Source organism: Panthera onca, chromosome X (assembly GCF_046562875.1).
Source record: "Panthera onca isolate mPanOnc1 chromosome X, mPanOnc1 haplotype 2, whole genome shotgun sequence".
NCBI lineage: Eukaryota > Metazoa > Chordata > Mammalia > Carnivora > Felidae > Panthera > Panthera onca.
The window spans coordinates 117,938,541-117,961,856 of record NC_138357.1 but is presented as its reverse complement, the minus strand read 5'-3'; the positions used below and the strand labels follow the sequence as shown (position 1 = coordinate 117,961,856).

At 43.9% G+C, this 23,316-nt stretch overlaps 1 protein-coding gene across 1 annotated transcript in view; it reads right to left on the bottom strand.

Annotated features, from left to right (window-relative positions):
- VEGFD (vascular endothelial growth factor D) overlaps window positions 1-23,316 on the bottom strand; it is a 35,611-nt gene that overhangs the window by 4,533 nt on the left and 7,762 nt on the right. Inside the window, exons 3-6 of the mRNA XM_081793647.1 lie at window positions 11,857-12,067; window positions 6,775-6,965; window positions 3,266-3,414; window positions 1,983-2,083 (exon numbers count right to left, since the gene is read on the bottom strand). Of these exons, the coding sequence (XP_081649773.1) occupies window positions 1,983-2,083; window positions 3,266-3,414; window positions 6,775-6,965; window positions 11,857-12,067 (652 nt within the window). The remainder of the gene's footprint in view (window positions 1-1,982; window positions 2,084-3,265; window positions 3,415-6,774; window positions 6,966-11,856; window positions 12,068-23,316) is intronic.

The window sequence follows — 23,316 nt, the reverse complement described above, 5'->3', positions numbered from 1 at the left end:
CCCAAATGTGCTCACTCAGGGAAGAGCTGTCATTGTAGAAAAGGCAGTTGGCTTAACAGCGGCATGTGTGAAAAGGGTGCGTAGGGAACAGTACGCTCAGTATATGTCCTCAGTTTGATGGGGCCACTGGAGAAGTGACCGTGATCTAGCTACCCCATGCCTCTCACTTCCGTCACTGCTGCAACGTCCCCCAAGGTCCCCTGCCTCCTTTCCTGCCCTGGGCCAACACCTCCTCCTCTACCCTGTCACTGGTGGATTGTGTTAAAATTCTAATTGGTGCTGTCACTGTCCTGCTTGAACCAGCTGAGTGGTTTCCCTTTGCCCTTAGCATCATGTCCAGTGTCTGGGACCAGCTGCCCAAGGTCCCCTGTGAACCTCTCCAGCTTCCTTTCTCACATGTACCCGGCCCCTTCCCATTATGTTCCCACCATGCCGAACTTTCTCCAGTACCCTGGCATGCTACCTTATCTCACTTTCAGTCCTCAGCACTCGGGTTTACCCTGCTCAGAGCACTTCTCTCCTTCCTCCCACTCTTCACACCCTCCGTGCACATGTGCACCAGCTGTGGTAACCCCAGGATATCCCATTAATAAATTGTATATGGATTGCATGTTAAAATGGTACTATTTTGATATGTCAGATTAAATGAAATATATAAAAATTAATTGTACTTGTTTCTTTTGACTTTTTAAAAAAATTTTAAATGTTTATTACTTTTTGAGAGAGAGAGAGAGAGAGAGAGAGAGAGAGAGGAGGGGCAGAGACAGAGGGAGACACAGAATCCGAGGCAGGCTCCAGGCTCTGAGCTGTCAGCACAGAGCCCGATGCAGGGCTTGAACCCACAAACTGAGATCATGACCTGAGCTGAAGTCGGACACAACCGACTGAGCCACCCAGGCGCCCCTCTTTTGACCTTCTTAATGTGAGTACTACAAAATGTAAGTTACATATGACTCTCACCATAATCCCATTGAACAGTCCTGTTCTGGAGAGAGAGATCTAAGGTTCAGTATAATTTACTGACAACAAGAGTGTGCCCAGGTCTTGAACGCTATTTACATCCTAACCACCGGGTATTCAGACATCGTCTGCTAGAATATACATCGATCATGGGGAAAACCTGCCACCCACAGAGGCAGCCCTGTTTTCTGGGACAGTACTCCATAGAGCTTAGTCCTTACAAAGTCTTGCTTGTAGATCAGAGTTTAAAACAAGCAAGGTTCAAAGTGCATGACTCCTTGTGATCTTTTTCAGTGGAATAGTGTCATGTTCTCTGGGAAATAAATTTTAACAGTGCATTCATTTTCAGCCAAACGATCATCACCCAAAATCACAGCATTATGAGTTCTGAGCAGCGACGACAACATTCGGCTCCCCACTCCTCTTAGCCCAATAGCTAGCCATGGTCTGCTTTTACCTTGCCCTAGTTCCAGAAAAAGTTTTCTCCTATGTCCCATTTTTTTCTCAAATAATTGGCATGTCTTCACATGGCACAGTTGAAAGAAACCAACCAGTCCAAACTTACTTTCTGTTCCTGTGAGACTTTCATACAAATAAGTTAGTAAAATGTGATCAACTAGTGTTTAGCTCTAAAGTGGTTTGCACGAAAGGCTACCACTGCCTTTCAAATCCAATGTCGTTGGATGCTCTAATCACTGGGCTTTTCTTTGAGATTAAAAAGCAGAGCTATGCATTGGTAGACTTACTATATAAGGAGAGCTCACAGGGCTCTGCTTCTTTCGCTCTTAGCTGTGCGATCTGGAGAAAATAACTAGACTTCTTGGTGTGTTCCCATTGTGATTGTTAAAAAAAGGGATAATAATAGTACATTAGAGGCTTGCTTTGGGGATTGAATGAGTTGATAGGTACATATAAAAGTCTCACAACATTGCCTAGTCATAGTAAGCACTCAGTATCTATTGAGTTAGTTGCAGTTGTTATTTTTATGATTACTACTAGTATTTCCTTACTGTTATCATTACCTTCCATTCCAACGAGTGGATTCTCCTCCCGTAAAACACATTTACATTTGTTGCTGTCCCATAGCATGTCAATAGGACAGAGTTTCTTGGAATGGGAACAGCTAGGAGAAGAGAACGAGAAACCAGATTTAAAAGCTTTCAAGGGCAATCATACCTTTGGAACATCTTCTTTAATGCGGAATAAATTTCTGAGTGGAGGAGCGTTACGACTTTTAAGGAGCTTAATTCATATTTATGAACTGCATGGTATTAGGTAGTAATTCTGTAATCACAAATGTTCTATTTGGAAATGAAACTGTAATTTTGGACAGTTAGCATCTTTTTAAGAAGATTGCTGTTAAAACTGTGCAAATTAGCTGTCAACAGAGCCTATTTAGCAAAAGTAAACATTGTCCTAACAGAGCCTTTAAAACGGAGAGAACACTGGCCGGGCCGGCAGGAACAAGCTGAAGACACACGTTCCTTTTATAGGAGCCTCTGTCCCCGTGAGAGAGGTACAGGTGTCTTCTTGGCTCAGTAATGACGAACATAAGCACCAGCTCACTCCACTTGCCAGTCACCCGATACATTTACTGCTTACTTTTGCAAGATCTAAGTCTCTCACTCAGTTAATGTTTTCATTCAGTGTTTGTAATTTGCCCTTGTGTTTCTCTATATGAAAATCTTTTTCCCAAATCAATGATTCGTACCTTTCATTTCAGGACACTTCAGGGTGTCGTGACTTGTCTCACAAAGAGCCACAGAATGCTCTGAGGAAATGTCAAAGTCAAATTAATTTTAAGCCATTTTAATTTAAAATAAGAATTTTCCATTTGGTAATCTTAAGAGGAAGTTCAGAAAAATCACCAAACTCAGATGCGGATAGTTTTGCCGCTCCCCGGGGGACTTGGGGAACCGTTTTCCCTCCCCAGTTTGGGGGCTTGGAAGTATAAAGAGCCAGAAATGAGTTTCATGTAACGCTTGTTCTGGGCGAAGGGAACGTGTGCCAAATTTGAGACTGGTGTGGAGTGTTGCGGCTGCACCGGACTATGCACGTTAAGAACAAAGGTGTCTACAAGTAGACGTGGTGAGTTCCTAGCCACCGAGTTATTGGTCCCTCTACAATATACATCTGACACCTAATAAAAAACATTATTTGCCAAACAGTTATTACCAGTAGATCTGGATTAGAAGCTTAAAGATGATGAACTTGAAAGCGATGACTGTATAATTAATGAAGTATTCTCCACACACAGCTTTAGCAAAGGCAAGAACAAGCGTAACTGAATACAAGAAATGCTTACTGATCTTCTTCAGGGACCTGGATGGATCTTCTGATAATGGAGTATGGATGGTGGGGAGCTGTTGGCAGACATTTACAACCTGTATGGTTGGCAACTTTAACAGGCACTAATTCAGGTACTGAAGTCAAAGGCACTGATATCTGAAAGAGCTAGAGGAGAGAAAGAGAACCGTAACACATACATATTTTTAGATGATAATAATCTCTACAGTCTGCATTTTTGCCTTTGTCCTTTATGGTACTCACTTTAGGAAAGCCGTCCATTAAGAAAAGAACTAATGAGGGGTGCCTAACTGGCCCAGTCGGTTGAGTGTCCGACTTCGGCTCAGGTTATGGTCTTGTGGTTCGTGGGTTCGAGCCCTGCGTCGGGCCCTTTGCTGACAGCTCAGAGCCTGGAGCCTGCTTTGGATTCTGTGTTTCCCTCTCTCTCTGCCCCTCCCCCATTCACACTCGGTCTCTCTCTCAAAAAGAAATAAACATTTAAAAAAAATTGTTTTAAAAGAATCGAACTAATGAGGATAAAGGCTGGCATGATGGAAAGGATACTGGCCTGGGAGTCAGGAGACTGGGGGCTTATGCAACTTTACCAAATATTTAAGACCAAATCTCTTAACACTTAGTGTCACTGGTATCCCTGAAAATGGCACTGTTGGTCCTTCCTCCCGTTTTCATTTTGAGTGTAAATTATAAGGACTAAGTGAAATTCTAGCTATGAAGTTTCTTTGAGACCGTGGCAAACAGATTATTGTTTGAGACTATTTACTTATCCCTTCTCATACCATCTCCATCGAAGGAATATAGTTTCCTGTTCCTTGACTTTGGACTTGGCTATGTGACTTGCTTTGGCAAACAGGATGTTAGCAGACATGACACAATGGCAAACTTGAACTGTGTGTGCTTTGTGGGCTTGTTTTCTCCTGTGTACACCGTAGCCATGAGAAGAGCATGATCTGGCAGGCGTGCTGGGCCAAGGGACGAGACACCCGGGGGACAGACCTGCACTCAATCTGTAGCTTGGAGTCAAGCCCGACTGAGCCCACTCTAAACCAACTGAATCTTACAGACATGGGTAAGAATTTAGGGTGTTTATTATGCAGCACTACACAGTAGTAACTGACTGATACAAGATCATCGCACCCAACCAAATAATTATAGGTAACATGAATATCATTCCGTTTCTAAATTAAAAAAAAAATTTTTTTAATGTTTATTTATTTTTTAGAGAGACAGAGCATGAGCAGGGAAGGGGCAGAGAGAGGGAGACATAGAATCCGAAGCAGGCTCCAGGCCCTGAGCCATCAGCACAGAACCCGATATGGGGCTCGAACCCACGAACCGTGAGACCATGACCTGAGCCGAAGTCAGATGCCTAACCAACTGAGCCACCCAGGAGTCCTCATTCTGCTTCTATATGCCCTGTTTTATGTTAATTCATTTATCCCTTATAACGACATTACATGGTAGGTTTTTATTTATCCACCACCAACTCTACAGGTGAAGAAACAGATGTACAGAGAGGTTCTATAACTTGCCTAAGGCCACACAACTTGATTGGAAGAGTGAGGATTTGAACCCAGGCAATCTGCTCTAGAGCCAGAGGTGATACTCTTAAGAATATGCCTTATTAACTTTTTGGAACAAAATTTCTGTGAAGCAAAATTTCAGAAGAAGCAAGGTGGGATCTTGACAAGTAGAATTCAGAGACATGACAATTACTTTGTTTCTAGAGTGGCTCTATGGCGTATGGACAAAATTGAACTTGATTTTAGTGTTCTGTTTATTCAATCCCCATTCCAAGTAGTCTTTACTACACACAGCATTCATTTATTCACTTTGTTTCTGAGATGTAGGTCATCAAACAGTCCATAACTTTGGGGTGAGAGGTAGTTTTTTTTAAACCACTGTGCAAATGTTCAAGAATGCATATTTGGCAAGAAAAACTCCTGTGCACTTACCCTTAAGTACATTCTTTAAAACTAATCATTTGTTGAGTACAGCAGTCAAAATAAAGTACTCAACTCTCTATTAAGTGGAAACAATCCATTAAAGTTGTGTTTATTCTGACCTTTTGATATGTAATAGAAGTTCTATGAGTCTAACTAAGAGAGAGTTTTTAGAGTGCTTACTCTGCATAAACTTCAACTTCTTGCGAAATTTTTCAGGAATTTTTTAGGGAATAATGTGGTCATTTCCCACTACCCCCCGCCGATTGTCAAATAGTAAGAGGTCAGAGTTTTTACAAGTTCCAAGATTCTCTAAAAGAATTTAGAGAAAGAAACTCTACAGCTTGTGGGCAATTTTAGGGGGTAGGGGAAACAAAATGAAGCATAAATTATTACCAAACAAATCGGCCTTCCATTCTTTCCATCCAATTAAGAACATTACCCACCGTGGATATTTTCGTGTACACATGTAATTTTATTGTACTACCTCTGTACACAATCATGAGCAAAATGTACACGTTTTGCATAGGCAAATGTGACAAATATATCAACACGTGCGAGGAATCTGCAACGGAGAACCAAAAGGAATGTAGTCGGACGGACAGCCTTTGAACATGTTTTAAGTTTGCTATCACTGCTCTTCGATGCCACATCTATTACATTTCACAACGATATAGTAGCAGTGATAGAAAGAAAAACTTATCTACGGGGCGAAAGAGATTTTACAAGATGGAGAGGGAAGAATTATTTCTCTCACGGGGACGAGAGAATTCTTCTCAAAGATCTTTTGTGCCAGATACGCTCCATTTGCCCCTCCCGAGATGCCATCCTCTCTGCTTCCTTCCCCGCTGGGCTCGGTGTCTCGAGACGCTGGCCTCCACGGCTGCATCTATAGGTCCTCGCATCCTCCACCCTCTGCCCCCGACTTTTTGCCCCCACCCCTCCAGCCGGACCCGCAGCCCGCTTCTCCCCGTTCTCGCTGGGTTCCTGAAACGGCTCGAGCCCCTAGCCCCTTCAGTCCAAGGGTGAGAACAGCTCCCCATTTTTGCTAGCTCAGGGCATCTCGCCAGCTCTTCCTCCCTCCCACAGCCCCACCCGTCCAGCTCTTCTCAGTCACTCCACTCGCACAGCACAGAACCCGACGAATCCACAAGACGGTGCAGATTCTCGGCACCAGAGCATCAGAGAGGCCAGAACGACGTCACGCGTTACACGGCGAGGTTTGTGTTTAGCCACCCCCCACTCTACAGGGGAGGAAGCAGATGTACAGAGAGGTTCTATATCTTGCCTAAGGCCACACAACTATTGAGTGGAAGAGTGGGGAATTGAACCCAGGCAATCTGCTCTAAGGCCAGAGGGACTTCAGGCTCTGGAGTCCCACAGACCTGGATCTGAATCCCAGCTCGGCCACGGCTCAGCTCTCTGAGCCTCAGTCTCCTCATCTGTAATAAGATACCCTCTTGATTTGTTTCAGGGATGAAATGAGACGGTGCCCATTGGCATTGGGCTCAGCGGCACGCCTGTCCCCCGGGGCTTCGGAGGGGGCCGCGGGCGGATGTCCCCTTACCTGTTTGGAAATGTAGGAGGTGCTCGTGTTCATGCAGACGCGGCTCTCCTCGTTGCAGCAGCCCCCACACCGGAACACGTTCACACAGGGCGGCTTGAAGAACGTGTCGGTGCTCCTCCCCAGCTCGCTGGCCACCTCCACGCATGTCTCTCTGGGGCTGCACTGGGTTCTCTGCCATTCCTCGTCGATAACTGCGGAGAGGAAGCCGTTGGGGCGGCCAGGCCAGCGGGGGCCAGGGTGCCACCGAGCACAGTCATTTTCACGTCTGCGATTGGCGGGGGGGGGGGGGGGGGGGGGGGCGGGGGGCGGCCCTCTAACCAAAGACTGTTTTCGGAAAAATTAAAACCACAATCTGTGTCCCTTCCCACTGATCGAATACCTTCTTTGGCGAAGAGTACCATGTCTGGTATTGGAACTCCCCGGGTACCCCTGGGAGAGCTGGCTGATAAGGAAGCAAATGGAAGCACGTGAAGAAATAACCTGTAAGTGTTATTTGTTAAGCAATTTCGGGACACAGCTGGACAGCATTTCTTCCACTTGAAGTCAGGTGCGGGTGGGTCCTAGCGCCATCAGGCGATGTGTGTCCGTTGGCTGCTAAAGTAGCTGTAGGAGGATTCAAACCCGGCAAACCACATGAATGGAAATTGAAGTGGGACTGATCTTTCCTCAAGCAAGGGTTTCCTTCACTTGCGAGTGCCCCATGCCGGTGTTTATGTAAAATAATGAAATGAGCCAGGTCATTTTGAAATTAGCCAGGTCATCTTCTGGCCATTCTAGCTAATTTGAAGGAAACCAGAAAAAGACACAAGCCTCTGGGAATAAAAAGATTACATACTTCCCTGTAAAACAGTACTTGCTTTTTCTCTCCTAGTTTATTTTTAAAAATTAGACTCTTCTGCACAGCAAAGGAAATAACCAACAAAACTAAAAGGCAACCAACGGAATGGGAAAAGATATTTGCAAATGACATATCGGACAAAGGGCTAGTATCCAAAATCTATAAAGAGCTCATCAAACTCCACAGCCGAAAAACAACCCAGTGAAGAAATGGGTAGAAAACATGAATAGACACTTCTCTAAAGAAGACATCCAGATGGCCAAACAGGCACATGAAAAGATGCTCAACGTCGCTCCTCATCAGGGAAATACAAATCAAAACCACACTCAGATATCACCTCACGCCGGTCAGAGTGGCCAAAATGAACAAATCAGGAGACTACAGATGCTGGAGAGGATGTGGAGAAACGGGAACCCTCTTGCACTGTTGGTGGGAATGCAAATTGGTGCAGCTGCTCTGGAAAGCAGTATGGAGGTTCCTCAGAAAATGAAAAATAGACCTACCCTATGACCCAGCAATAGCACTGCTAGGAATTTACCCAAGGGATACAGGAGTGCTCTTGCAAGGGGCACTTGTACCCCAATGTTTATAGCAGCACTCTCAACAATAGCCAAATTATGGAAAGAGCCAAATGTCCATCAACTGATGAATGGATAAAGAAATTGTGGTTTATATACACAATGGAGTACTACGTGGCAATGAGAAAGAATGAAATCTGGCCCTTTGTAGCAACGAGGATGGAACTGGAGAGTGTGATGCTAAGTGAAATAAGCCATACAGAGAAAGACAGATACCATATGGTTTCACTCTTATGTGGATCCTGAGAAACTTAACAGAAACCCATGGGGGAGGGGAAGGAAAAAAAAAAAAAAGAGGTTAGAGTGGGAGAGAGCCAAAGCATAAGAGACTGTTAAAAACTGAGAACAAACTGAGGGTTGATGGGGGGTGGGAGGGAGGGGAGGGTGGGCGATGGGTATTGAGGAGGGCACCTTTTGGGATGAGCACTGGGTGTTGTATGGAAACCAATTTGACAATAAACTTCATATATTGAAAGAAAATAAAAGGCAAAATTAAAAAAAAAATTAGACTCTGACACTTTGATACTTACACTTGTACAGCCTTTCCACGGGTGTTTTGGGGAAATGACTCAATTTTAGGATAAAGACAACTTTAAAGACTTTCCTTGAGCTTGCCATACAACTGTAGAGTTTAGTATGTGTTGGAGGTGGTGGTGAACACCCTCCTGTGGTAGGAAGCTTCTAAAACGACCCCCGGTGAGGCCCACCTCCTGATGTTCACGCCCGTTTACAATCCCCTCCTCTGTGGGGGCTGGGCCCAGGGACTTGATTCTTAGGAAGAGAATACAGCAAAAGTGATGGGAATCTCACTTCCACGATTAGGTTTAAAAAGACTGTGACTTCTGTCTCGCTAGCAGTCTCTGGCTCTTGCTGGCACCCTCTCTCTTTTGCCTTTTCAACTTGTAGGCTCTGATGAAGCAAACCGCCACGTTGGAAAGGTCCACATGGCAAGGAACCGAGGGCAGACTCTGGCCAACAGCCAGTGAGGAGCAGGGACCCTCAGTTCAGCAGCTTGTGAGGAACTGAGTCCTACCAACAATCTCTGAGTGAACTTGGAAGCACATCCTGCCCCAATTAAACCTTGAGATGCTGCCCACAGCCCAAGAGGACGCCTAGACTGCAGCCTCTGGAGAGATCCCGAAGGAGAGGCACCCAGCTGGGCCGTGTCTAGATTTCTGATCCACAGAAACTGTGAGATAAAATATGTATAAGCAGCTAAGTTTGGGGGTAATGTGTTACACAGCAATAAACTCTCCTCCCTTTTTACCCCATCTTCCAAAGTTTACGCGGGTCTTTCTCCACGTCATTCTGGATTCCCATAGATGCGAACGTGTTTCTGCCAGAAGGGACAAACAACTGCTCGAAGTGTACAGATATAACATTATTGTTGGAGATCTGACCCTAGGCTCTGAATTATTCCTTCAAAACCCCTTTTCCATATCTTTATTCCTCCCCCCTTCCCCTTAATCTTAATATTCCTCATACGTGGCTTCTTCAGTCAGTCACAAAAACAAGATATTTGGCCACCTGAGAAACCTTGCATATGCTATGCAATCTGCCTTAACTTTGTTTTTTCATAATAAAATCTTTCAACCCAAGACCCTTTTAATTTCTGATTATGAATGCTTATATAAAGAGCCTAAAGGCTATAACCATGAGAGAGAAATTACCAAATTTGGTCTTAATATGAGTATTGTTTAAGTCACTATTATTAATCATGAGTCCTGGGAAAAGCAAGTAGTTGACTTACAAGAATATGCTTTGTTTAAAATTCTACTTAAATGTTGCTTTCCATCTGCTTTTTGTAAGACTAAGTTTTGAAAGTTGGAGTGGTACGAGATTTTAATCAAAATTGTGTGGAACTATGAGTAATGCCACTGCTTAAAAGCTTCATAAGTTTACTGTTCTTTCCTAGCAAAGTCCTGCCAAGCAGGACTGCTGTGCCTCAGGGAATGACCCCCAAATCTGTGAGGAAGAGTTGACAACAAATGAGAAGTGGTGTAACACATTGATTTGATCATTTACTGCTTCTAACTGAGCAAATAACTTCTGATGATTCCCATGTAATAAGAGACATTTTAGAGCTGGCAAATTCCATATTTTTATGTTTTTTAAAATACAGTTGTTTTGTTTTTGTTTTTGTTTTGTTTTGTTTTGTTTTATGGTTTCCGCCTCAGAAAACGTCAAGACGCCTGGGTGGCTCAGTCGGTTAAGGGTCCAACTTCGGCTCAGGTCATGATGATCTCACGGTTTGTGAGTTCAAGCCCCGCCCGCGTTGGGCTCTCTGCTATCAGCACAGAGCCCTCTTCAGATCCTCTGTTCCCTCCCCCCCATCTCTCTGTTCCTCCCTTGCTTGCACTCTCTCAAAAATAAATAAAAGCATTATTAAAAAAAAACTGTCAATGTCACTGACTTTTTTTTTTTTTTATCACCTAGTCTTGGTTGTATGGTAAATGCTTGTCTCCCTCCATTTTCATGGAGTATCTCCAGGTTCACCCCAGGCCTTCAGACAGGTAATCTGGCTAAGGCCTTGGATCTTCAGGTGAGGTCGGATCCCTCTGTTTCCATGAAGTCCATGCTAATTGGCCACATAGAAACAAGTAGAGCTTCAAACCTCTGGCTTAAGTGGGTTCTAGGCCAGGGTTCCAACTGTCTCAACTCAGACACACGGTCATACACAAGAGCACAAAGAACCCTCTTCGCACCCATGCCCGCAGCGCTGCCAAGAGATTTATCCCCCGACACACGGCCTTCCCCACAGCTGACAACAGCGGCCTGTGCCACCTCGTCATCTTTTTACATATGGAAACAAAGAAAGATAATTCTAGAAAAAGAGAAAAGAATAATTTTGGCCTGGTGGTTAATTTGAGTTATGTGATAGATGTAACCCACCACTAGGTAATCCTAGGTTCATCAAATCTAAAATGCTAGATCAACAATGCCCCAGTGGCTTGTGTTGTTTTGCTACGTTATCCAAAAAGTCCAATGCCTAACCAGAGGCCCCGTGACAGTGTTTGGCAAGCTTCATTCATTATGGCACAGTACATATACAGACAATGGTTTTCTTAAAAAGAGCCTCCATATCTTACTAGGGAACAATCACCCCCTTTATTTCAAATTAGGTTAGTTCCTAGTCTGGAGTTTGGATTCTTTTGTTGAGAGGATTCTCTGCCTCTGTCATCTAGTAATACCGATATGCATTATGACAACTCAGCTTCCAACTTCTACTTTTCATGTTTGCTAAAAACAAAACAAAACAAAACAAAACAAAAAAAAAAAAAACCCAGAATTTTGAAGACATAAAAGAAGTGAAACCTAATTTCCTCATCTTTAGTCGATGTAGATGTGGTTTTTTCTCTATGAAGAATGGTCTTTCTAGGTTTGTTTTGCCCTGGCATCTCTGAGTTAAAATATAGTTGTGAATTTTAAAGTGTTCTCTTGCATCGGTTTTCGATCTCAAAATCATGTTGAATATATTTCTCTGCAGAATCAACGTAGGAAACAAGGGTTCTCTGCTAACGCCGAGGCTATGAGATCAGGCACCCCGTTTCTTCTCCGGACCCGCGCCTGCCCTCCTCAGACCCTTGGAAGAAGCTGGTGCACGTGTTAGTATCTGACACACTGCAGAACTGGCTTCTGGCCACACGTGCGTACGCGCGCGCCTACCTTTTAGGGTTTCAAGGTCGTAGAAAGTGGCCGCAAACCTGGTGGCCCGATGGGAAGCCGAGCGGGAGTCTGTGCCGGTCAAACTCGGGAGCTTCAGTCGGCATCTCCACAGCTTCCAGTCCTCGAAGTGTGTGATTCGCAGCAGCTCCTCCAAACCGGAGGCCGCCCTGATCTGCTGTTCAGACCGTTCTAAGGTTGACCGAGACGCCCGCTGTCAACAGACAAAAATACTGGTTTCAAAGCCAGTTACTAAAGTTTTAGTGTGTCCTGACGGCCCTCATTGCCGACCCTTAAAGACGTAAATGGAGCTGAAAAGAAATTAGAGAGATCGTTCAAATGTACACCGGTACCTAGGAAAACTACTAGCGAGTATTTTTGATTCACATGCTGCTCATTGATGATTGAATCAAAAAAAATGATTCCCCTGGGTTCTCGGGACATTTAAAAACAGTACCATAGTGGCCGGAATGGTGGACTTTGAAATGCTATATCCCAGAACCTGGGAGCGTGACTTTACTGGGGCCAAGGATCTTTGCAGAGGTAATTACTGATCATGAGATGAGATCATCCTGGATTATCCAGGTGGACCCAAATACAAAGACAAGCATCCTCTTAAGAGCGAGGGAAAGACATGGACACAGATGAGGTTTTGTGAAGGCGGCGGCAAAAGTTAAAGTAATGCAGCCACAAACCAGGAATGGCCCGGGGCCGCCAAGAGCTGGACGAGGCCAGGAAGGATTCTCTCCAAGAGTCTTTGGAAGGAGCACAGCCCCGCTTACACCTTGATTTCACATTTCTGGATTCCAGAACGCTGAGAGAATAGAGTTCTATTGTTTGAAGCCACCAATTTTGCAGTAGTTTGGTACAACAGCCACCGGAAACTAGTAAGGATTTTAAAATCACACTGTTTTTGTGACAGGAGCCGATGACCATTGCTTTCATCTCTGTTATCTGAGAAGCTGGCCCACAAAGTCCTGGGGACCCTGCCTATAGTCCCACAGGAAAGAAAGGTTTTAAGACCTTGATAACCTGAATTTTCTAACTTCTAACCCTCTGAGCCTTTCACTATTCCCGTTCACTATTTCGAAGGCATCTTTTTTTTTTTCTGATAAAATACACTTCCAAAGTTTATGTTGAAAATTTGCTTTCTGCGCAACTACACGGACCGTATTGGCTGATACAACGCACGAATGTGTGAGACTCCGCCAATACGGTAAATTGTTCAAAATAAGGGGCTTGGTTATACAAATATGATACATACATACAATGAAATACCATGTGGTCATCAAAACCAGTGACGTAGACGTACATTGGGACAGAATGAATTGAGCTCCTCCCTGGAATGTGCTGGAGAAACGATACAGCAGTCTGTCTATCGTCAGGGACCCAGATTTTCACCTGCTGAGCCTGTGCTTCCTGGATCTTTGTTTTCCTGGGCAGCTGGGATATGCGGGCCGAGGGGATTTTTAGAGCTGGGTGAGGGGGGAGCCAAGGGACCAGGACAGCTGCAGGGTGGTGCTGAGGAGGGTGGACGGAGAGATGGGTGTCCGCTGCCTGCTACAGGGGAAGGAACGGTGGGGAAGGACAGCTGAGCAAATGGAACCTTCAGGAAGCCTTGCGTCGAGTGGTGTGATGTACACCCTCCTCCACTGCGCCTGAAAAACTTTAGTTAAAATCTGCATCAATAATCAAAGTTTTAGGAGCAGGACTTTTTGTTTTTAGATATGATGGTAGATACAGAGTGTTGTCCAAAAGCGGGGTGCTCAGAAGAGCAAGTGTGGTCAAGTCATGTATGATTCAGTTTTTATATATTTTAAAATCGTTTGTGTGTGAGGGCGCCTGGGTGGCTCAGTCGGTTAAGCAACCGACTCTTGATTTTGGTTCAGGTCATGATCTCGAGGTTTGTGGGATAGAGCCCTGTGTCGGGCTCTGCTTGGGATTCTCTCTCTCTTTCTCTCTTTGCCTGCCCATCCCCCACTTGTGTGTGTGCGCTCTCTCAAAATAAACATTAAAAAATAAAATAATTTGTGTATAATGTCCTTCGTGTATGTATGCATACATAAACAATCATTGTTAATTAATCATACATGTAAAATTATATATATGTAAAATTATATATATATATTATATATATACTACCTGGAGGGATATTTATGAAAATATAAACACTGATTCCTATTCTACATCAGGGACTGTCAAACTACAGCCCCCTGGCCTAATTCAGCCTGCTGCCTGCCTGTTTTATGAATAAAGGTTTATTGGCACACAACCATGCCCATTCATTTTACATATTGTCCATAATGGCAGGGTTGACAAGTTGCAAAAGAGACCTTCACAGCAGATTCAATCTTGAGGCCAACGTCCTTTCAAATTTCAATTCTTTATCTTTTCAGGCATTATATTTTTCATTATTCCATGTGTTGTTTCAATTCTAGTTTTGAAATATCTACCAGATATATATTGGAGCGCTTTAATGATCGTACATGTCTCTTAAGTGTACTTTCATATTTATCTATTTTTTTCCTCCCTTCATCTCTCTTCAATGTGTGAAATTAATTGGTTCATCTTCCCAATCACCAATTCTCCAATTGTGAGTTTAGTAAGTTTTTAATTTCAATCACCATATTCCTAATTTCAAATATTTCCACTTCATTCTCCTTCCTTTTTATTTCTGTATGTTTCTTCGAATTTGTCATTTTATGAATATCATTCCTTTAATCTCTTTATCTCATTCCTAAATACACTTATTTCTTCAAATTGTCTTATTTTAACTTCATATATATGATTTATATCCTGATTATTAATTTTATTGGCTTTCTTAGCAATAATTACCTCTGTGATTTGGAATTTTGTTTAGTAGTTTCATCTTCATTGGGAGTTCATTTTTTTTTTCTCCCTATCCTTTCTTCATTTAGAAGTTCTGTGGTTGCAACCCCTGACTCCCAGGGCCCTGAATCCAGAATCTTATTGAGTATGACTCAGGGACCAGCCTGGTTCAAGTCCTGGTCTCAAGGAAGTATGTGCTTCTGTTGCCCCTAGTTAAGCAGTTTCATAGAAGACACGGCTCCAGGCAGCAAAGAGCAGTAACTTCCTTCCGCTTCCATGGAACTGATGGAGTGCACTCATGGAACCCATTACCTGCTGAGGTTGAATTCTTGGTGGCCTCCACCTTCCAGACCCAGAGTGCATCAGTTTGGCAGCTTCGGCTTCATGTTTTTTAAAAGTTTATTTGGACTGAGATGCAACTGACACACGGCATGGTGTAAGTTTAAGGTGTACGATGTGTTGATCTTTTCAGCTTCACGTTTTGGTACCATTTCTGCACATGTTTGCCATCTGCCGATGTTTATGATCATTTGATCAATTTTATATTTTACCTATAATTGCTATGGAGTATAAAAGACCTCAAACCATGAATTGGGAAGGTCATCTTGCTCAGAAGTTTAGATATGAACGTGTGTGTGTTTAACAAAAGGGGAGAATCTTGAACATGTTTATAAGCTTGAGGAAAAGAGGCAACAGAGAGGAAGACACCGAACACACATGCAGGAGAGAGAAAGCAGAGGTGCTGGTTTGACCTAAGTTGCAGAGATAAATGAATGAATGGATGAGAGGGTCCCCTTCTGAAATAGGCTCATAGAGAATGACATGGGTTTATGCACAGCGAGACTGCCTGGGATCTAGGATTTCTCACTTGTCCGTGAAATTTAAATCAGGGCAATTTTCTGGGAGTGAGGGGAAGAGGAAGCTTGAAGAACAAAGATAGGGTATGTGGAACCGGCATCAAATTTAAGCAGCACGCCACAGCCTCCTCATCTAGGAAATCTGGGGATGAAACCGAATAATTGCTCATGTCTTGAAGCAACTCTGAAATTCATTGATTCTCCATCAGGGCCCATTTGTCAATGGCCTCCCATTTCCTGATTATTCATTGCCTCTTCACAGTTTAATCTCTGAAATACAATTTTGTTACATCATTGCTTCCGCATGAAAATAATGAAACCAATCCAATAGCTTTTTATAGGTTTTAAAAATTGTACTATATTGAAAGAATTTTTATTTATTGAGGCAAGTTTCATTCAATACCATCCATGAACATAGAAAGATGTACGTTTTCACAGTTCTTACAGATTTCAATTCAATCTCAGAAATCTTTTTAAACTATCCAACTGAGAACTCAGGAGAAAATATCAAATCTCTGGATTGAATTAAAGGCACTGAAACGGCTCATAGGACTTGCCTCATCATAAAACATGCAGTGTTTACTCAAGTACTCAGAGTTATTTAAGCATACTTCAAGCCTCATAATTTAAAATCTAGTTTGAAATAGCTGAGATATTGCAGACAGTCATTTTGCTATTGCAAGCGGAAATACTATACATAAATACAACTCAACATAAGCAGACACCTGACAATTCATCGGGGGATACATCTACAAAGGGTCAAAAATGGCTGGCTGGCTGTTGGTTTCCAATAGACTTTCTGCACTAGTTGATTTTTGTGTAATTAACGTTGTTATCTGCTTGGGTAAGACAAAAATTAAAATCACAAGGTGTGAATATAATCCCAAATGTATATATAAGCCATTGGTTTCAGTGGTTTTTTTTTTTTTTTTTTTTTTTAAATTTTTTTTTCAACGTTTTTTATTTTTTTATTTTTGGGACAGAGAGAGACAGAGCATGAACGGGGGAGGGGCAGAGAGAGAGGGAGACACAGAATCAGAAACAGGCTCCAGGCTCCGAGCCATCAGCCCAGAGCCTGACGCGGGGCTCGAACTCACGGACCGCGAGATCGTGACCTGGCTGAAGTCGGACGCTTAACCGACTGCGCCACCCAGGCGCCCCGGTTTCAGTGGTTTTAAGTACCAAACATTTGCCAAGTACGTTAATCATGATTTTTCCCTCTTTTCTAGTGGAATCCCTAATCAAAACTAAAATAATTAGAAAGTACTCAGCAAGAGGAAGGAAGTGAAACAAGGTTACCAGATCTCTGCTGTTTGTTACAGTAGCACCGTTTTGTGTGTGTGATAATTAATCCAATACTATTAGCAATTTCACTCCTAGATAACAAATCATTCTCTGATGTCCTGGCCACCACAAGCCAGTTTCGAAGATGTGAGACTTAAAGTCTTTGTAACAAGATTTTACTCTTACTTGAATGTACACTGTTTTCTGCACTACAATAGGAAGGGTAGCCATTTCTCCTCTTGTTAACCCCCAAGTTCACATGGCACTCTGCCATGAGGAAGCATGAGCATCTCCACAGCTCGGGCTTGGTCAGTAACCTGGGCCAAGGGTAACTGAAACGGCAGGCAAGATGTTCGGAAAAGTATGGCGGCTGGGTTTGTAGGAGGAACTTGGAAGAGTCCACGTTGTGGGGAAATCAAAGGCCTCGTGGACGCCTACTAAGTTAAATTCTAAATCTCTGTCCCCTCTCCTCCTCAAAAATATCTAGTCAAGGAACATACTCAAAGAGTAAACAAAGGCATGATTGGGGGATATCAAGGTGCCACAGTGCGAAGATCAGTGGGAGGGCCACCGTGGGCACAGAGCCAAGTTTAAGAGTGGGAAGACTGGCACATAAGATGAGGGAGAGGTTGGTACAATGAGGTACCACGTCACATCCATGAGGATGGCTACGTCAAAAAGACTGACAATACACCAAGTGTTGTTGGGGAGGCGGAGCAGTGGGAACCCTCCTACACTGTTGATAGGATTCAGCAGTTCTTTAAAAAGTTAAACATAAATTTACCATATGACCAACCCATCTCACGCCTAGGTCGTTCCCAAGAGACAGAAAGTAGATGACTGGCCACCTGGGGCTGGGATGGAAACGAGGGTTAACTGTAAAAGGGGGCACAAGGGATCTTACGTAGATGATGGCTGCTCAACTCAGTAAGTTGCTAAAAATCATCAAATGACTTAAAACAGGTGCATGAGTAACTTTTATTGTATGTAGATTGTGTATCGCTATAATTATTTAAAACCAAAAAGAGGAAGGACTGGAAGCTCGAAGGCCAGGCTACTTGTACCAGTTCAGGAGGCAGTGGGAAACACCAGAGAGCCGAGTATTAGTAAGCATCCCTTCCTCGGGTTTGCTCTTTTGTTCTTGCTCTCGCCGTGGTCCATGCCCCCCCCCCCCCCGCTTGGCGCCCTCCCTCCCTATCCAGTGGAACCCTTCTTGGCCAGATGTTACCTACTCAGGGAAAAGAGGCTCCCCCACAGCTCCCACCCCTGCCTGGGTCCCGTCCCTAGGTCGCATGGATTCACAGCACCCCATTTTTCTCCTTCCCAGCACCTACCACCACTGACACTAATGAATCATTTGTGTCCTTACTCGCTTAGTGTTGGTCTTCCTCACTGGGTTGTAAGGGCAGCAGTGATGATGGGTCTTATTTATATAGCAATGGTAAGAGCTACATACAAAGGTATTAAATAAGTGGAAAAAAATGATTCATTGCACGCTATAGAAAATCTAACCCAGAGATTGTTCACTTGTTCAAACTACCTCACCTATAAGTGTCTTCCTCCGGGTGTCCTCTCTGCAAGTCCAAAGCCAGTGCCGCTTGTTCGATCAAGCTATGATGTGCCTAAGTTAAACGATATCATTTAGGAACACATTGCATTTCCCTTACGAGAATGTGATCTCTTTGAGGGTAGAACACGTCTGCTTCATCCTTTTTACATAATAAGCACTTAGCACATCTCTGATGAGGAAATTTACGAGTAATAAATACACACATGCTTTGACAAATAGCAATTCGGCCTAGGCTTGTGTGGTCTGTTTAATGTTTTGTATAGAGTAGTGCTTCTCAAAACAATGTGTGCATGAATCACCTGGCCCTCTGGTTAGAATGCAGATTCTGATGCAGGAGGTTTGGGGTGAAACCTAGGAGGCTTTTTTAATGTTTGTTTATTTTTGAGAGAGAGCACACACACGAGCGGGGGAGGGGCAGAGAGAGAGGGAGACAGGATCCAAAGCAGGAAGGAGGCTCTGCGCTGAATGCGGAGAGCCTCATGTGGGGCTCAAGTTCACAACCCGTGAGATCATGACCTGAGCCGAAGTCAGACGCTTAACTGACTGAGCCACCCAGGCACCCCTAGGATGCTGCATTTCTAACAAGCTCCGGGGTGATGGCGATACCGTTGGTTGGCTGACCACACTTGGAGAAGTAAGGGTTGGGAACAGAGGTTCTCAACCTCGGCTTCGCCTTGAACCTACCTGGGAAGAAGCTTCAAAGAAATACTGATGCTTTGGGATCCCATCCTCAGAGATTCTCATTTTATGGGTCTGGGCCGCAGCTTTGCCATCAGGAATTTTTTTAAGGAAAACTTCCTGAGGGTTTGGTAGTCTTAGGGGAAGCTGGGTGGGAGTACCTAGGAACTCTCTTTACTATCGTTGAAACTTTTCTGTAAATCTCCGAGTAGTTCAAAATAAAATTTATTTAAAAAATCTTCCCAAGTGATTTTAATGAGAACCACTCATTTGGAGGATGGTGCAGGCTGGTTTAAGTCCAAAGACTCTGGTTAGTGCCTGAGGTAAATAAGTACAAGTCCATGCAGTAGGGAATAAATGGTAGATGCACGCTGAGAAATAATCCTACTCTTTAAGCTCTTCTGGGTTACACCTTGGACTCAAATTATTTGCGCGTAAGTATCTTGATTAACTGGATTTCCAAAGCCTTTCTTAAGTCATCTGATGGTCTACCAGCCCCCAACCTGTATGACTTTTTCAAGATTGAAGACCAATGATAACCTTTTCCAGACAAAAGAGCGTGCAGTCAGCTGCCTTTCCTGCCTGAGACCATCCTAAATGACATAGTAAATTGCTTCTCAAATTCCCAAGGACTCAAAACAACCCATTTGTCAAAACAGAATAAAAAATAATAGGTAGTGCTTTAACTTACTGGAATTCAACAGAGAGGTGTAAATTGTAATCTTTTCACAAGGTGGTCCATAAAAGTATTTGAAAGAAAATATCAATGAGGAGTAGAAACATGGATGCCTAGGTGGGAGGAATATGGCTTGGGGTCCACAGCCAGGCTCAGATCCTGGCTCCGAGCTCTCAGACGTTCAGTGAGGAATTTCGGAGTGGAGCCCTTGACTGCTTGCCTCAAAGAGCCGTGAAAAGCTTTTCTTAGGCCATCCAGTCCCATGCTATTAAGAATCCTGTTCTAGATATGGAAACAGACCAGCTCTGCAAAATTCCTCTCTGGACCTCTTGACAGCGTTGAGTCTACGATTCCCAGCCTTTTAAAAACTGTTGATGCTATTTTGTCCACCATGTTGGCACTGTGTTCAGGAAGTGTGGTAATAAGGAGGTGGAGTGAATAGGATTTATATCTTGGGAAAATCCAGAAGCTTCTGGGTGAGCTATGCAGAGAACACATTTCACAAGACTTTGCTTAGGGATTTACAAGTGTTGCCTGGGGCCACAGTAATAGAACTGGAGTTCAGGGGCATCACAGCTGTCAGCACCTTCCTTCTGCAGTAGGTTTGGGGAAGTGGGTCAGGTTGCAATGCAAATAATTCTGTGCTCCCTCCACCTCTTAGGAACTTCTGTTTTGCTGCGAGAGCATTTTGCATTTCATCTCTAACGAAATGTTTAAGGCTTAGCCAAAACCCCCAGAATTTTCCTGGTTTGGGTTCTGTGTTGCACAGTCATATTCCCAGCTGTCCTCCACAAATATTGTTTCCCCTGCCCCCTCAATCCCTGTTCTCGCTCTCCCATGTGTCAAGGAATCTACCCAGGCCACGTTAGACTGCTGAGTCCAAATGAAGTTTTCCGACTGCTTCCCGTAGCTCCCAAGTGAAAATAACATCCCCTGACAGGAAGCTTTGCCTGACATCATAGACCACAGCTAACTGGAGAGGGGACCACGTGGATGTGAATTGTTCGAGACCGGTTTTGAATGGGAGAGCACTCTGGAAAACATGTTGGCCATTTCTGACAAAGTTCAATATACACTCACCATATGATTGAGCAGTCACACTCCTGGGAATTTGCTCTTGATAAAGGAGGACTTAGGGTTCACATACATCTCTTTACACTAATGTTTATAATAGCTTTCTTCATAGCAGTCCCCAAGCTAGAGGGGCACCTGGGTGGCTCAGTCGGTTGAATGTCCGACTTCAGGTCAGGTTGTGATCTCATGGTTGGTGAGTTTGAGCCCTGTGTCGGCTCTGTGCTGACAGCTCAGAGCCTGGAGCCTGTTTCAGATTCTGTGTCTCCCTCTCTCTCTCTCTCTGTTCCTCCCCCACTGGTGCTCTGTCTCTGTCTCTCAAAAATAAATAAATATTTTTAAAAGTTAAAAAAAAAAAAAAGAATCCCCAAACTGGAAAGAACCCATAAGTCTTTCAATGGGTGAGTGGTTAAACAAATGGTTCCATCCATCCTGTGAAATACCACTTAGCAAGAAAACACAATGATCTGGTCCATGCAGCACCTTGGATGGATCTGTAGGGCATCAGCAGTGGAAGAAGCCAATCTCAGAAGGTTAGTTACTGGAGGACTCCATTTATGATGTTCTCAAAAAACCAAAATGATAGTCATGGAGAAAAGATCAGAGGTTGGGGGGAGGGTATGACTATAAAAGGATAGCCTAAATGAATGTTTCCCTATCCTGAGTATGGTGGGGGTTACACAAATCTATACATGTGTTAAAATTCATAGAACAGCACACCAAAAGGGAAAAATACTTTAAAAAATAAAGTAGGCTGCCTTTGAATCAAGGCACTGCTCGTTTTTAGCTATTTGACTGAGGGTCAATTATTCCTTCTCTAAGGCTTGGCTTCCTCGTTTATAGATGGCAAGGCTAATCGTGCTCAACTCAGAGAGCTGATGTGGAGATCACACGAGGTCATATGTGGGAAAGGGTCAGGCATGGAGTCGGCACTCAGTAAAGTTAACTTCTTTTCTTTCTTTTCTCAGGGGTGGGGCATCAGGTCCTGTGCTGCAGTGCAGGGGTCTGTGTTTTATGGCTTTGATTTCCCTGAATAACCAGAGAGGGGAGTTTGAAAAGAACAAGATGGGGAAACTTCATAGTAAATAAAAATTTAAAAGAGAAAAACCTTTCCAGTGTAAATCAAGGACAAACTTCTTCTTCTCCTTCTCCTTCTCCTTCTCCTTCTCCTCCTCCTCCTCCTCCTCCTCCTCCTCCTCCTCCTCCCCCTTCCTCTCCTTCTTCTCCTTCTTCTCCTTCTCCCTAACACTTCTTGAAGGTATTTTCAGATGAAAGGCCAATTTCAAAGTAATCTGTTCAGGCTTTACATATGTCTTTATAGACAGATGAGAAACAACCCACTTCTTTTTTTTTTTTTTTTAATTTTTTTTTTAACGTTTATTTATTTTTGAGACAGAGAGAGACAGAGCATGAACGGGGGAGGGGCAGAGAGAGAGGGAGACACAGAATCTGAAACAGGCTCCAGGCTCTGAGCTGTCAGCACAGAGCCCGACGCGGGGCTCGAACTCACGGACCGCGAGATCATGACCTGAGCCGAAGTCGGAGGCTTAACCGACTGAGCCACCCAGGTGCCCCAAGAAACAACCCACTTCTTAACCCTTTGCAATCTGTTATGATGGTCTGGCCTTACCCGGAACAGATGGTACCTACTAGAATGGGGCGCATCAACTGAGGGCAGGGAGGAGAATGCATGCTTGCTAATAATTACTGCTGGGGTTTCTCAGAGGGAGCCGGCCAAGGGCCTGGTCCTGCTTCTCTGAAATCGAGGAACCTGGCCATCTGGGGGCCTCATGCTCCCAGTGGCTCTCTCGCTTACACAGTTCTGTATTGAAATGCATATATATGAGAAACCTAGGGTGTTTAATTAAACTTGACTAAGGAAAGGAATTGCAAATGCAAGGAAATCGTGTGTGCGTGTGCGCTCACGTGCACGCACATGCGTGCATGCATTTCTGTGTGTGTACATAGCCATTTGGGTATTTTAAGGGGATACTGGAGGGCTAAGATGCCTGGGACCTCCACATCCTCCAATTTGATGACTACTGTTGGCGGTTTTCTCCCCAGCCAAATGGTTTAGCATTTGGGGAGATGTTTATGCCCCCTTCATATGTTTTAAATCCACGCTCTAATCAAATGCCTCTGCTCCCATCTGATACATCTGTGATGAGGAAACGTGAGGCAGATGCGTGTGGGATGGGCTTAGAGGGCAAAACTCAAAGGGTGCTCTGAATAATCCCAAGACTATATATTCCTGTTATAGTTTCTTTATCACTAATCTCAAAGCTCAAGGGCCCAGTGCATGAGGAAACAACTCAAAGCCTTCATGGTAATTAGGTCATTGGCTAAAAACAATTCCACAGCTGCCCCCCAAAAGGGGGGAATACCTTTCTAAGTCCTATTGATATTGGGTCATGAGACTTACTTTGGCCAATGGGATATTACGAGCCATGACACAGAGTACTGAAATGTACTCAGGAGGGCACTCTGCTACATTTCTG